The 12666-nt window shown below is 35.1% G+C and overlaps 1 protein-coding gene across 1 annotated transcript in view; it reads left to right on the top strand.

The window, feature by feature from the left end:
• Gbe1 (1,4-alpha-glucan branching enzyme 1) overlaps window positions 1–12666 on the top strand; it is a 233890-nt gene that overhangs the window by 168209 nt on the left and 53015 nt on the right. The window contains exons 11-12 of the mRNA XM_050148944.1: window positions 1472–1582; window positions 4955–5126. Of these exons, the coding sequence (XP_050004901.1) occupies window positions 1472–1582; window positions 4955–5126 (283 nt within the window). The remainder of the gene's footprint in view (window positions 1–1471; window positions 1583–4954; window positions 5127–12666) is intronic.

The following is a 12666-nucleotide window of genomic DNA, read 5'->3' as shown; positions in this document are numbered from 1 at the left end:
CTCCTTCTACACTTTTGTATTATAAAGTTATATATTTTGGTACAACATGTAAAGGACCAGTTTTTCAATGCTGTTAAGTTGTAAACTTGTACAACACCATAAATAATAGACCAACATTGATCTAGGTAAGGCACAGAATATTCTTACTGTCTTTGTATATGTCCATTTTATTCTGACTCTCAGCCACTCCTTGATCCCTAGCAATGACTATTGACATTTCAGCTGTGTTTTTCTGGTATCTAAAATTTTTAGTTTTCTATTGAAATGGCAACTTGACTCAGATTTAGAATCTTGCTGCATTGCTCAGTTATTATCTCATCGTTAGATTGCATCCATCACATTATCATATTTGGAGATTGTAAAACACTCCAGGTAATACAAATATAAGAATAGGAGAGAACAGGAACCATAGGACCATCTTGTAATTTTGCCTACAAGCAAGTTTTCTCAAGACTTTGAACAGAGAATTAACCCAAGCAGAAAAAAAATATATAGAATAATAGGGAAACTGCATTTAGATCATAAACTCAAGCAACCTCATATTGAGTAGGGTCACAGGAAAGTAATTTGAATGATATCCATAGTTCTGGGAAGAGATAAAACATTAATACACAGTGGTAGATGCTAGGAGGAAACACTTCATGTGAGGGATGAGGGTCAGTGGTGTCATGCACAGAAAGTATTTAACTAAGAAAGAGCAATTACTGACCTAAGGGATGACATCGGAGGTCTTAGGTCAGCGGCATCACAGCAGGGTTAAAGGGCAAAAGTCAGACCAAAGAAAATGAAGTAGAAAGAAAATCAGTATGATCTATTAAGATAATAATTATTTTATAATTAGCATTTTCACTCTGAAATAATTGTTTTAATTATCATTGTTTATACGCTTCCTGCTAACACATTTTTATTCCAGTCTAAAAATGTAGCAAGCATATCTCTAGTGTCTGAAACTTACAGGAAGACCTAGTGTGAAATGACAGGGAAGAGAAACCAAGTTAAGTGCCAATCATGATGATCCCGTTATTCTAGGTAATCAAAAAGTGGCAGAGCTCTCAAAGAATAATTTAAAACATATACATAAAAAAACCAGTCACCTGCACACCAACATGCATGACATACCCTTCTATTTATGTATACTGTATTGAACTTTATAGAATGATGTAAGTGAAATATGTACAGCAGAAACATTAATGAAACCTAGCATTAACCTTGTTAATATCTTATGGGTAGATAAATGCCTACCACCATTGCCATTTGCTTTAATGCTCTTGAATGTTTATGTTATTTGAAAATAACATACATTTTTTTACATTTAATAAAACCACAGAAATGTTATCATCACTACACACACACATATACATATATATATATACATATATAATAGTTTAGAATAATATGTATGCTGTCAGATTGAGGTTTTAAGAAAGAAAATGTGCATTAATCAGAAGTTTTTTTTTTCTCTTGTGTGTAGTTACTTAAAGAATTTAAGGATGAAGATTGGAATATGGGCAATATAGTGTACACTCTCACAAATCGACGCTACCTTGAAAAGTGTGTTGCTTATGCAGAGAGCCATGATCAGGTAAAGGAATATGAATAAAATCATTTTTTTCCTTTGTCAATATTTAACTTCCACTTAATCTTTGTGTTCTGTTACATCTCTAAATGCAAACTGTTATAATTAAGTACAGATATTGTAACATTAATGTATGTGTAAACATACAGGAATGCACGTTTGAAAAGCATGTCAAAGTTCTTTCATAGTCTATAAATTATTCTTCTGAGTTGCAGTACAGTGCTTCACATTAAGTTGCCAGGGTTAATGGTTTCTTTAGCCATAAGAACAGTGATTTTAATCTAGTGTGCTGACAGCGCCATGTAGGTATCTACATACACTTTTCTCCTTTTAAATTTTCCCCCTTGGTCACAGAAGTCTTCTGCTGAAATGGATCACCCAAGCTGCACTTGTCCCAAGTTAGTCTATCCGCTCTGGTGCAGCCTGAGCTATTTTCCAAAGAGCATCAACTTGTCAAGCCAGTTCTGTTGGCTGAAGCTTGCCATTCAAAGCCACTCATGCAGGACCAGTTTCATCCCTTCCCCAGCTCTAAGTCTTCTATTCATTACTGTAAAATTCTACCTGTTTCTCTCAAGACTTCTGCTTTCAAGTTTTATACTTTAACCTCCACCTACTTCACCAGAGAGACTCCCCCTCAGACTTGGCCCAAATATCACATTCTCTATGAAGCTGTAATTCAGGAAGGAAAACTTAGCTGTCTTGTGCTCTGCCTTCTCATCCAGCATTAAGGCAGGGGAAAAGAGGGTTCCCATTCATTTTTCACTCCTACATTTGAGTACTGGGACTACTCCTACACCACTCAATAAATATAGTATATCAGGAAGGGAGGCACCATTTAGCAGTTTAAAGCTAATTTAATTCCTTTTGTGTATGTGTGGAAGGGTTATTCTATGTTGAACTTGATGTCTTAGGACTTGCTGTGTTCATCAAGCTGTCCTGAAACTTACAGAGATCCACCTGCCTCTGCCTCCCAAGTGCTGGAATTAAAGGCAGGCCTGACTGTGCCTAGCTAACTTTCATGTGCATCAAAATTATAAAAATTCCATTTTATGAGTAATAAGTGAAGGCAATAAATATTTTGAAATTCTTAGGAATGCCTATATTAAGAGAATAAATGTATTTGTTATTGTAGTATTAATGGGCATGCTATACTAATAATGGCTTTTCATTTTTCCATTGTTAGGAATGTGCAGATACACAGGCCATGGGCAAAGCCCTGACTTACACTCTACCTTTTTCTTGTGTCTGTGTATACAGTAAACTTGAAAACCACTTTGCTTGCTCAAATTCATGATTTCTTTTATTTTTATTGTTTTTCTGCCATGTGGCATATATAGGTACTTATCCCAAGTTATTCACCTAGAATATTTACTATTTTGAACCTTAAGTAGAACTTCGTTGCACTTCAAAGCAGACCTATACTAAATTTGCAACTACCAAATTGGGGATGACTTTCTTATCCAATTAAGTTTTAATATATATGATCTATACAGCAGATCAGGTACATACCTATAAAAACACAGGCTAGAAAAAATAAGTGGTTTAAAGGGTAGACAGCAGGGTGCTAGGAGGGGGAAGCTCTCAGGAAGGATGAAATTGAAATAGTGAACATGGCTACATGTGGTCGCAAATGCCTGTAGTCCCAACTCTTGGAAGGCAGATGAATCTAAGTTTGAGGCCAGTCTGGTATGCAGAGTGAGTTCAAGAACAAGCAGCACTATACACAGAAATCCTATCTCATAGCAACAACAGCAGCAACAACAACAACTAAACAACAACAAAAAAAACCTCAGTGAAAATTAAAATGCATGCATAAATTATTGCTTTATTTATAAATGGATATATATATATAGAGAGAGAGAGAGAGAAATCACAGCACATTGTAAATTGACAACACATATATTTGTTTGAATAAATGAAATAAAATAACATATGGGTAGATTGAAAAATTGAAAATGAAAGCTAATAAATTTATTTTGCAACTTTTTACCCTATTTATAAAGAACTGTAGATTTACTGAGAATTATTTCATTCTTTTATGGATGAAAAATTGTCAGGAATGTCAACAGTGAAAAAATTGCCTCATTCGTTACAGAAGAAAATGTTCTCTTATTTTTCAACTTGGTTAAAAAGACATCTAAACACCTCTTTTACAATCAATAAGTTTAAACACATATAATACATGGTAAAAGGTATTATAGAATTTTTAGATAAATTCTTAACCTTAATTATTAAGTACCTATCATCCAGTGGGATGTATTTTAGAGGGCTACTAGACTTTGAAATAATCTTCCCATGTGAACCTAAACTAAAGCCATCAAAATACTTTTTGTTGTTGTTGTTGTTGTTTATTTGCTTTTTGTTTCTTCAAGACAGGGTTTCTCTGTAGCTTTTGGAGCCTATCCTGGAACTAGCTCTTATAGATCAGGTTGGCCTCGAACTCACAGATATCCGCCTGCCTCTGCCTCCCGAGTGCTTGTATTAAAGGTGTACACCACCAACTCCTGGCAAAGTAATTTTTAAACAGAATTCGAGATTATGAAAGCAAACAGGTATACATAAGCATATAAGTAGAAAAGGCAAATCATTTAGGAATATGTGCTATAGAATTGGCTCATACTTCAAAGGAGTCATTCTCATTAAAATAGCCTAGTGGTATAATAGGTTTATAATTTTAAAGACTTCCGAAGTGGCAGTTTCAGCATACCGAGATTGTGCACTACCTCAGAACACACATTTCACTACCTACTCCTGATCTGTCCGTGATGAGTGCTTTCGTTAGTTACTGTTTCTAGTCTTCATCAGTGCACATTGTCAGAAACCCCTTTTCTGCTGCCTAGAGCACTAATGAGCCAACTGTCCTAATCATCAATTGTTAATTTTCAGATTAAATGAACTAAATAGAAACAATGCAAGCTTGAATTTTTATCTCATAAGGGGACGAAAGGCTCTTTGCAATGTATCTACTTTACTATTTCACATACATATACATATGTATATTTTAAATTTTCCCCATTGTTTCAAAAGCAATGGAATCATGGTATATAATTTTTTGGGTCATGTAATATTCTTACCATTATAGGAAGCGTTTTAGAAAATCTAAAACTCCATCGTAGACAATTCAGTTTTCTAATTGATTCTTATCAATCTTTTTTGAAAAGTAAACATTGTCTTAAAGACCACATCATTCCCATTTACCAGCTACCTTTCAGCAAAAAAAAAAAAAAAAAAAAAAGTAACCACTAGAAATTATGGGTTCAAACACCTGTCCTTTATGGATTGCTCTCCTTATTACCTAGTGCTACACTGCTTGCTGTTAGCTATAATGTTCAACCTTAGTAGCCATGTTCGTCTTATCTCTGTGAATTGTTTCCGTAGGCACTGGTTGGTGATAAGACGCTAGCATTTTGGCTGATGGATGCTGAGATGTACACGAACATGAGTGTTCTGGCTCCTTTCACTCCGGTTATTGATCGAGGAATACAGCTTCACAAGATGATTCGGCTCATTACTCATGGGCTTGGTGGAGAAGGATATCTCAATTTCATGGGTGAGCGTGAGTTAAACAGAAAATGCTTCTGTTCTTAAAATGCTATGTAATATAAATGACGGATATTTTAGTTTGATCTTTCAGATTAAAAAATATAAACTTTAATTTTATTCATTATTTTTGTCAATAAGAATGCTGAAATATTTTTAATCCTAAAATTTTTTTAAATGTTTTCATTCTGATGTTATTATAGAATTTTAATAATGAGCATAGTAAAATTGTAGTTGTCATACACCAATCTAATAAGCAGATCATTGGAGTTTTCTCTGAAGTAGTTGCATACCAGATACTGTGTCACAAGTGTGAACGTCATGGCTGAGGGACATTGTGAAGAGCAGAATACTCAGTTTTGAAAGCAGCGAATGAGTAGATGGTTCTTACCTGAAGAATCCTGACTACTAAGACAAGGAAATTAACTGACATCTTTCTATATCATCTGCTCTACAGCAAACATCTGAGTGTTTGGGTTTTAGGAGAGCTGGACTTGTTAGCTAAAGAAGAACAGATCGAACTATAAAACATGTCCAGGAGCCTGATTTCTGTTTCCACAAACACTGCTTCCAAGTGTTAGGTTTCTGTCTGAGAGTTCTTACATGGAATCTCCGCTTCTTCAATATTTTCTCTGTTTTGAACATAGGCTCCAGACCGTTCCTAAGGTTGACCACTTCCCTGTTTCATGTTTCTCAGAGTAGGGCAATGTCTGTGGAGCTGGGGCATTTGTTCATCTACCAAAATTGTCAATCGTAATATTTCCAAAACACTCATTTTCACACATTGTATTCAACCTAAGACAGACAACATTTGTTCTGTTGGGAAACTCTTTTCACAAAATTGTCAAGAATAACAAAAGAAACAACTGCAGTTGCTTCTAATTTCTGTCTTTCTATGGGGCTGATGAACTGACCACATCTGTGATAGCCAATGTAACTTTCAAGCTGTTCTTTTATATCGGGCCTAGAGCACTGCTCTAATTTTAATTAATTCTAATTCATTTCTTGAAACAGATAGCTCCTAACTTTAATGCATCCTTTAAAAAAATCAGTCTATCATGCTGTCGTATCTAAGTATGGTATTCCTCTGCTTTTAAATAAGTCATACCTTTAATAACTTTAAATTTTATAATTAGTAAGATTATTTGTAAAATTTTAATATTTCCCTACTAACTGTCATAGCATAGTATACTGTAAAACATTTGGGAAATTAATTTTTAAATGGGGATAGTTATAGAAATTATAGTAAATACAAGACTATTATAATTGTTCATATTTTAGTTGTTTTCATTTTTTTAATTTTGTTTTTACTTTTACACTGGTAGAGATTTCTTTAAAAGTAAGAAAACAGTCATTTTTACTTAAATGTTTGCATGCTTTTTCATATGGTTTTGTTTCTCTTTTTTTTGGTTGTTTGAGAGAAGAAAAATACATGGAGTTGAGTGGGTAGGAATGTGAGAGGATCTGGGAGGAGCTGTGGCAGGGAAAGTGAATGGTCAAACTGTATTCTTATTAAATATTAAAAGCCAAATGAAATGACTCTGTCATTCTTGAACACTTAGGTATGCGTTCTGCTTATCGCATCATTCAGCTCCATCTGTAGAGTCCTAGAAAATACTTATTTGGCTGATTTGATTTTTAATTGTTTCTGGATACAGCCTTTCTAATTTAGGGTTTCAAAAATATATATTATCAAGCATAAGAGAACTGCCATGTAACTTAATAAAATGAAATGTGTCACTCATTTTTTTTTAATTTTTCTTTTTCCTACTTTTTTTTTTTGTCTAATCTTAGTGCGAAAGAAATCTGGGGACAAGGTTAGGTGAATACTAAATTGCGCCTCATTCCAACTGCAGCTGCTGTTGTCGCTGCTCTGTGAGGTGAAGGGACATGTGTAATGGTGGATAACTGGGAGTGACCGCAGCTGGACCTTGTTCCTTCTCATAGTGGTTAACTTGAGAAGATGATGCAGTAATTATACTTAGCTCAATTTGTAGATTAGCCAGAAATGTGTGTCTAATGACTGAATAGATTAGAGGGTAAAACGATCTGGTTCTAATCCAGTCTTTTAAATGTTTACATTTTTGAATAGGCACAAGGAATCTTTATTCTGTACAGGTTTGGATTTTATTGTGGGGCGGGGGTGAAATGATTTGGTGCATATATAAAATGCAGTGTTACCAAACATGTAACTATACTCAACTGTTACATAAATTTACTATTTTTAATATTATTAGTTATAGGTCCTGAATGGTGGTTTAATTCTGTATAGGTGTATTAAGAATATTTTAAAGGGTCCATTGATAAGTATAAGAATTGCTTTAAGGTGCTTAATCCATTTATATTTTATGGTGTCAGATTGTATCTGGGAACAGGGACTCTTGCTGGCTCATAGTCTTGAAGATCTATTTGACAGTGGACTTAAAAGGAAACTTCAGGGCAATTTGGAGTTTGAGAGAAAAGAACAAAAGAACAAGTGAACTGAGGACCTCAGCAGCATCCAGGAGCGGAGAGATGGATCAGAGAGACAAAAGGGCATGCCTTCAGAAATAGAGTTCAAGGGTGCAGTCAGGCTCAACCAGTTCTTATGCAGCTGCCTGGGAGAGGAGGATAGGCGGAGAGAGCAAGAGTGCTAGAATTTCAGGCAAAAGAGCTTAGAATGTTGGCCAGTATCAGGGAAAGCACGAGGTTTCATCTTCTTTGTGTTCTGACTGAGACAGTGCCCAGGCTTAGCAGGGAGGATCTGAGAGTCACTAAATCCAGGGAGTGGATTGTGGGGTATGCGTTCATATCTTTTGAAAGACAAAATTTTCTGCCTGTCTTTTAGTGAGTGTTCGGGTATATCAAAGTGACTGTGACAGACAGCTTTCCTGAGCAGTATTTGCCTGTCTAGGTGACTGACAAGCTCATTTGTGGTAGCAGATCTTTGTGATAGTATATTATCTGAGGCAGGCTAGAATGTCTTCTGCTTATCCAGAGCCAGAGAAGGTATTTAAATAGTCATGCACTGACTAGGTTAAAATAATAATAATAATAATAATAATAATAATAATAATAATAATAATAATAATAATAATAAATACTGAGAGCAGGAAATATTGATCAGCATTGACAGCCCTTACTGATCTTGCTTTGGTTCTGTTCCCAGAACCCATATAACACAGCTCACGACTCTCTGTAACTTGACCATGTTCTCTTCTAATCTATGTAGTCAGCTGTGTGAATGTGGTGCACATTTATGCACCCTCATACATGTAAATGTACACGAGACATAAATAAGTAAATACATCTAAAAATTAAATGAATAAATCAATAAAATACCCCCATTTACCAAAGGGAGATACCCTTACTTAATGGGCTTCAACAAAGCCCTTTTACCTCCTCTTCCATATGGTATTTTAAGTCTTAAGGAGGAGCAGTCATGATAGTTTTTCTTCTTTAAGCTTAGTTTTTTACCAGACATAGGAGGTTGAGCCCAAAATTGATCATGAAGGAGATACCTATTTTTAGTAGTATCTAAGCCAGCTTAGTTCTAGTAACCTACATATGAAGAACAGGTAATGACTATTTGTTAAAAATCATCGATCTTTTCCCAGTTTCTGTTGTATAATATATTATGACATTTGTGTAGTCAGTATTATCAGGAGTAAATATTACCTTTTCATATACAGTAATAGATACTGAATAGTTCTATTAAGGCAACCTTAGATTTTATGTATAAGAAAGTAGTCAGTTTTCCTTCCTTGTTTTAGTTTTTTTTTTTTTACTTTTATTTATCCATTAACTTGTCATATGTATCTGTTGGGTAATATCTATGGGAAACCAACATATATAGAACACCAGAACAAATTTAATGGGGTTTTATGGTATTCCTATCCACACCATTTATACACACACACACACACACACACTCAAGTGTGCACACATGAGAAACCAAATTTGCTCTTTGCGGGTTCAGCCTTCAAAGTTTTTTTATATGTGAATATGAACTGCACACAGTGACAAGGTAAACAGACAAGGTAGGCAGCAAGCTGAATTAGAAGGCAGTTGCATTTTTAGCTTCCTTTATCCATACAGTTTGGAATCGGGGAGTTCAAGAAAGCCATGTTGAAATTAGAGTGAAGCATGCTTAATGAATTTGAGGGCTCATTTGAAATTAAATTTCATTGACAGCATTAAATTTAAAATAAATGAATAAATGGGAAACAAAATGCCTTGAGAAATAAATTTATGGTGCTTTGTTGTTTTTGTTTTTAAGCAAATTTGATGGGGAAAGAAAGGTGGAGACTGGAGACAGTTTTGTAATTCAGAGTGCTTACTCTGCAAGAATGGAGACCAAGTTTGGATTCCCAGAATCCAGATAGAATCTACATGCCGTAATACAAGAATCTGTAATCCCAGAACTCCTATATGGAGAAAGAGGGAAACAAAAGAATCCCTGGAAGCTAGCATGCCAGCTAACTTGGCGTTAGAGAAGAGAAAGTAAGGCCTTTTGTCAAACCAAGTAGATGGCACTAACAGAGGCCCAAGGTTGTTCTTTAAATTCTACTTGTGGTATAGATTGTGTAAACACATATTTTATATGCATGATTGTACACACACACACACTATAATTTGCAAAAATTGTTCAAGTACTCTGTACTGTTTAAGAAAGTCCTATTCGTCACTGAGTGCCTTTATAGGTTTTTACTGTATTTAATGACACTAGAATATGGCTTTAAACAGTGAAGTTACTATTAATTACATTAATGTGCATTTTGTAGTTTTTATAATCCTCGTAAAATACGCTTTGTGGTTAAAAATAAATATAAATTGAAAAGCTTAAACTTCACACACAGATTGGCCTCAGTGAGAACATGTCGACTGTTAGCAGAGAAAGAGAAGACAGACCTCCTCAGATATGGTCTGGATCATCCCCCAAGCTGGTGATGCCAGGCTATCATGCAAATATTATATTTTCTTAACCAGTTGGAGGAATGACAGCCATATTACCTCATTCAGTAACTCCTCAGGATTCAGACAGAATTAGGTGCTACGTCTGTATAATAGTTATACTACCAGCATAAAATACAAATACTACAACTGCACTATTAATTCTTTATGTACTCCTTTATGTAACCAGGGTAATAGCACTGACAGCAATTAAAGACTGCCTAGAATTATAAAAAAAAAAAGAAAAGTAGATATTTAATGATTATGAGGTAACCATATACAAACATTTAACATATAAAGTAAAACAGAATGGGGCCATATAGACAGCCCAGTTGATAAATGCACTTTTCCCAAGACTAAATAAGTTTAATTCCTGAGCCCCACATGGTGGAAGGAGAGAATGTTTTACCCCGACTTCTACTTGTTCTCCATTATATGTGCAAGAACACACACACACACACACACACACACGTGCGCCTGTGCCATGATGCTGTAAAGTACTAGCAGACACGATGTAATAGCAACAAAGAATCTATATATAATATAGTCCCACCATCAGGAACCCAAGGCAGAAAGATTTTTTCCTGTGTTAACTGACTTCAAGACCTACCCTGGCAGGTACATGGTAAGATCTTAGATACTAAAAAATAGAAAAGGAAATTAGAACTCTTTAGTCATTAGTTTAGAAATAATGTGACATTTCTTGTGTTTTAACTGACAGTTTTATTGTGAAGAAGTTTCCACTGAGTTACTTGTGGCATTTCTTGTAAAATACTTCCCAACTTAAAATATGTTTGGAGCACAAAGCAGTTGTATAATAAATATTTTCTTCATCTAAACATGTATTTTATCACTTTTATGAAGACCTTTTTTTTCTTTTTGCCAAAATGGGAATTCTTTGTAGAAAATACTTTTTTAAATACTAAGATTCTGCCAATTTATGTTTTGTTTGTCCCTGATTTTTCTTCATCTTTTGTGTGTGTGTGTGTGTGTGTGTGTGTGTGTGTGTGTGTGTGTGTATCCTAGAGACATACAGAATAACAGGAGTCTTCAAACTTTTGAACTAAGGAACACCTGCCCTTGTCACAAAGCTGTTTTTTTCCCTGCTCTTCTTTTAATTCCTTAGGGGATTTCTAGCAATAAAGAAAAGCAGTTCTTAAATGAGTACCCCATTTGATTTAAATTTTAATGGGACATGTGATCTCTGGTATATCTCAAAGCATAAATGATTCAAATACCTCATAAACAAAAGACTGAACCGGAAAAATTAAACTAACAGAACCAGCAAGATTTACCAATATAGTGTAACAAGGTGTGCTCAAAATTTGTGTTGTCAACATAAATACAAATTGCCCACGATATTGGATACACATACATAATCACCCAACAAAACCTGTAATGAACTGGGCTTATTTATTTGTTCCTTCTCACTTAATTCATTCCTGAAAGTTACATTGTGGATTCCTTGTCCAATCTCTGCCCTCTTCAATGCAGAAACTTAAAACAAAAAATAAACGAAGTTCAAAATATAAACAAGGAGCTTCAAGTGCACAGACTTCTGAAAGAAAGTTACAGAGAAGTCACCTCCCCAGATTCTTTTTTCTTTCCAAATCCCCACCTTCAATTTACTATATCTTTCCTTTGTTTTACCTTGTTTCAAATTACTAGATGTTTTACCTGCTAAATGATCAATTTCCTGATTAGTTGCTGTTTTGAGTTTAAATGCATAATACCTAATATGAAAAACATTTTTAAAAATACAGAGCATTTAGAAAATCAAAGCAGAGCTATGGGATCTTTTCCTTCAATTTTGGCATATATAGACAAGTTGACAATTACTTGTCTGGTAGCTGGGAGTAGAGAGGTTTTGTTCCACAAGGAAAGCTGTCATGATTGTGAAGTCTTAGAAAGTCAGGGAAAGCATGGCATTCTGGACATGGACTTGGCTATTCACATCGTCATCCCCATGCATTCAACAGAGCAGGTAGTGTGGGGCTATAAAACCTCAAAGCCCAAGGCTCCTCTACTACAGGCTATATAACCTTCATAGCTACCATCACCACCTGGTTGCCAAGTGCTCAAATACACCCATGAGAAACAGATACTATTCAACACATTACAGAGATTTATAACACTTGGCTCACAATTTTGTGTGGAGTGGTTTACTTTAAACAGAAGGGAATAGTTGCCATAGGCTCTGCTTTCTCTGGTCACGGGGGTATATTGAACAAGAACAAATCTTCCACACGGTAGATGTAAGATAAGATGCCGTTACATCTTTTAATATTTCTTTCTGATTGAATGCTTTATTCCTAAATTTAATTAGAATTTATCACTGGAAGGAAATATCTAGTGATGTTTAAATTTTAGTGTTGAAAATTATACTTTTTGGCTATTAAAAAATAAGTCATGGACAGAAATAGCAATTACTTTTTAGATAAGCACTGAGTTCTGGAAACAGTTTTTCACCTTCTCTGGGCAGACTCCCAACTGTGACCAGCAGTGTCTTCTCCATTTGCATTTTCCAGCATCTTAAGTGAGGACGAAGTCCATTCCTCAGGCTCTCTGGAAATCTGGATGCCTAGGCTATATCCATCATCCATCCAAGGCTATGCTGG

The sequence above is a fragment of the Alexandromys fortis genome, unplaced genomic scaffold (assembly GCF_014885135.2).
Source record: "Alexandromys fortis isolate MF-2015 unplaced genomic scaffold, M_Fortis_MF-2015_v1.1 scaffold_4, whole genome shotgun sequence".
NCBI classification, from domain to species: Eukaryota; Metazoa; Chordata; class Mammalia; order Rodentia; family Cricetidae; genus Alexandromys; species Alexandromys fortis.
This window is presented reverse-complemented; position numbering and strand designations above follow the sequence as displayed.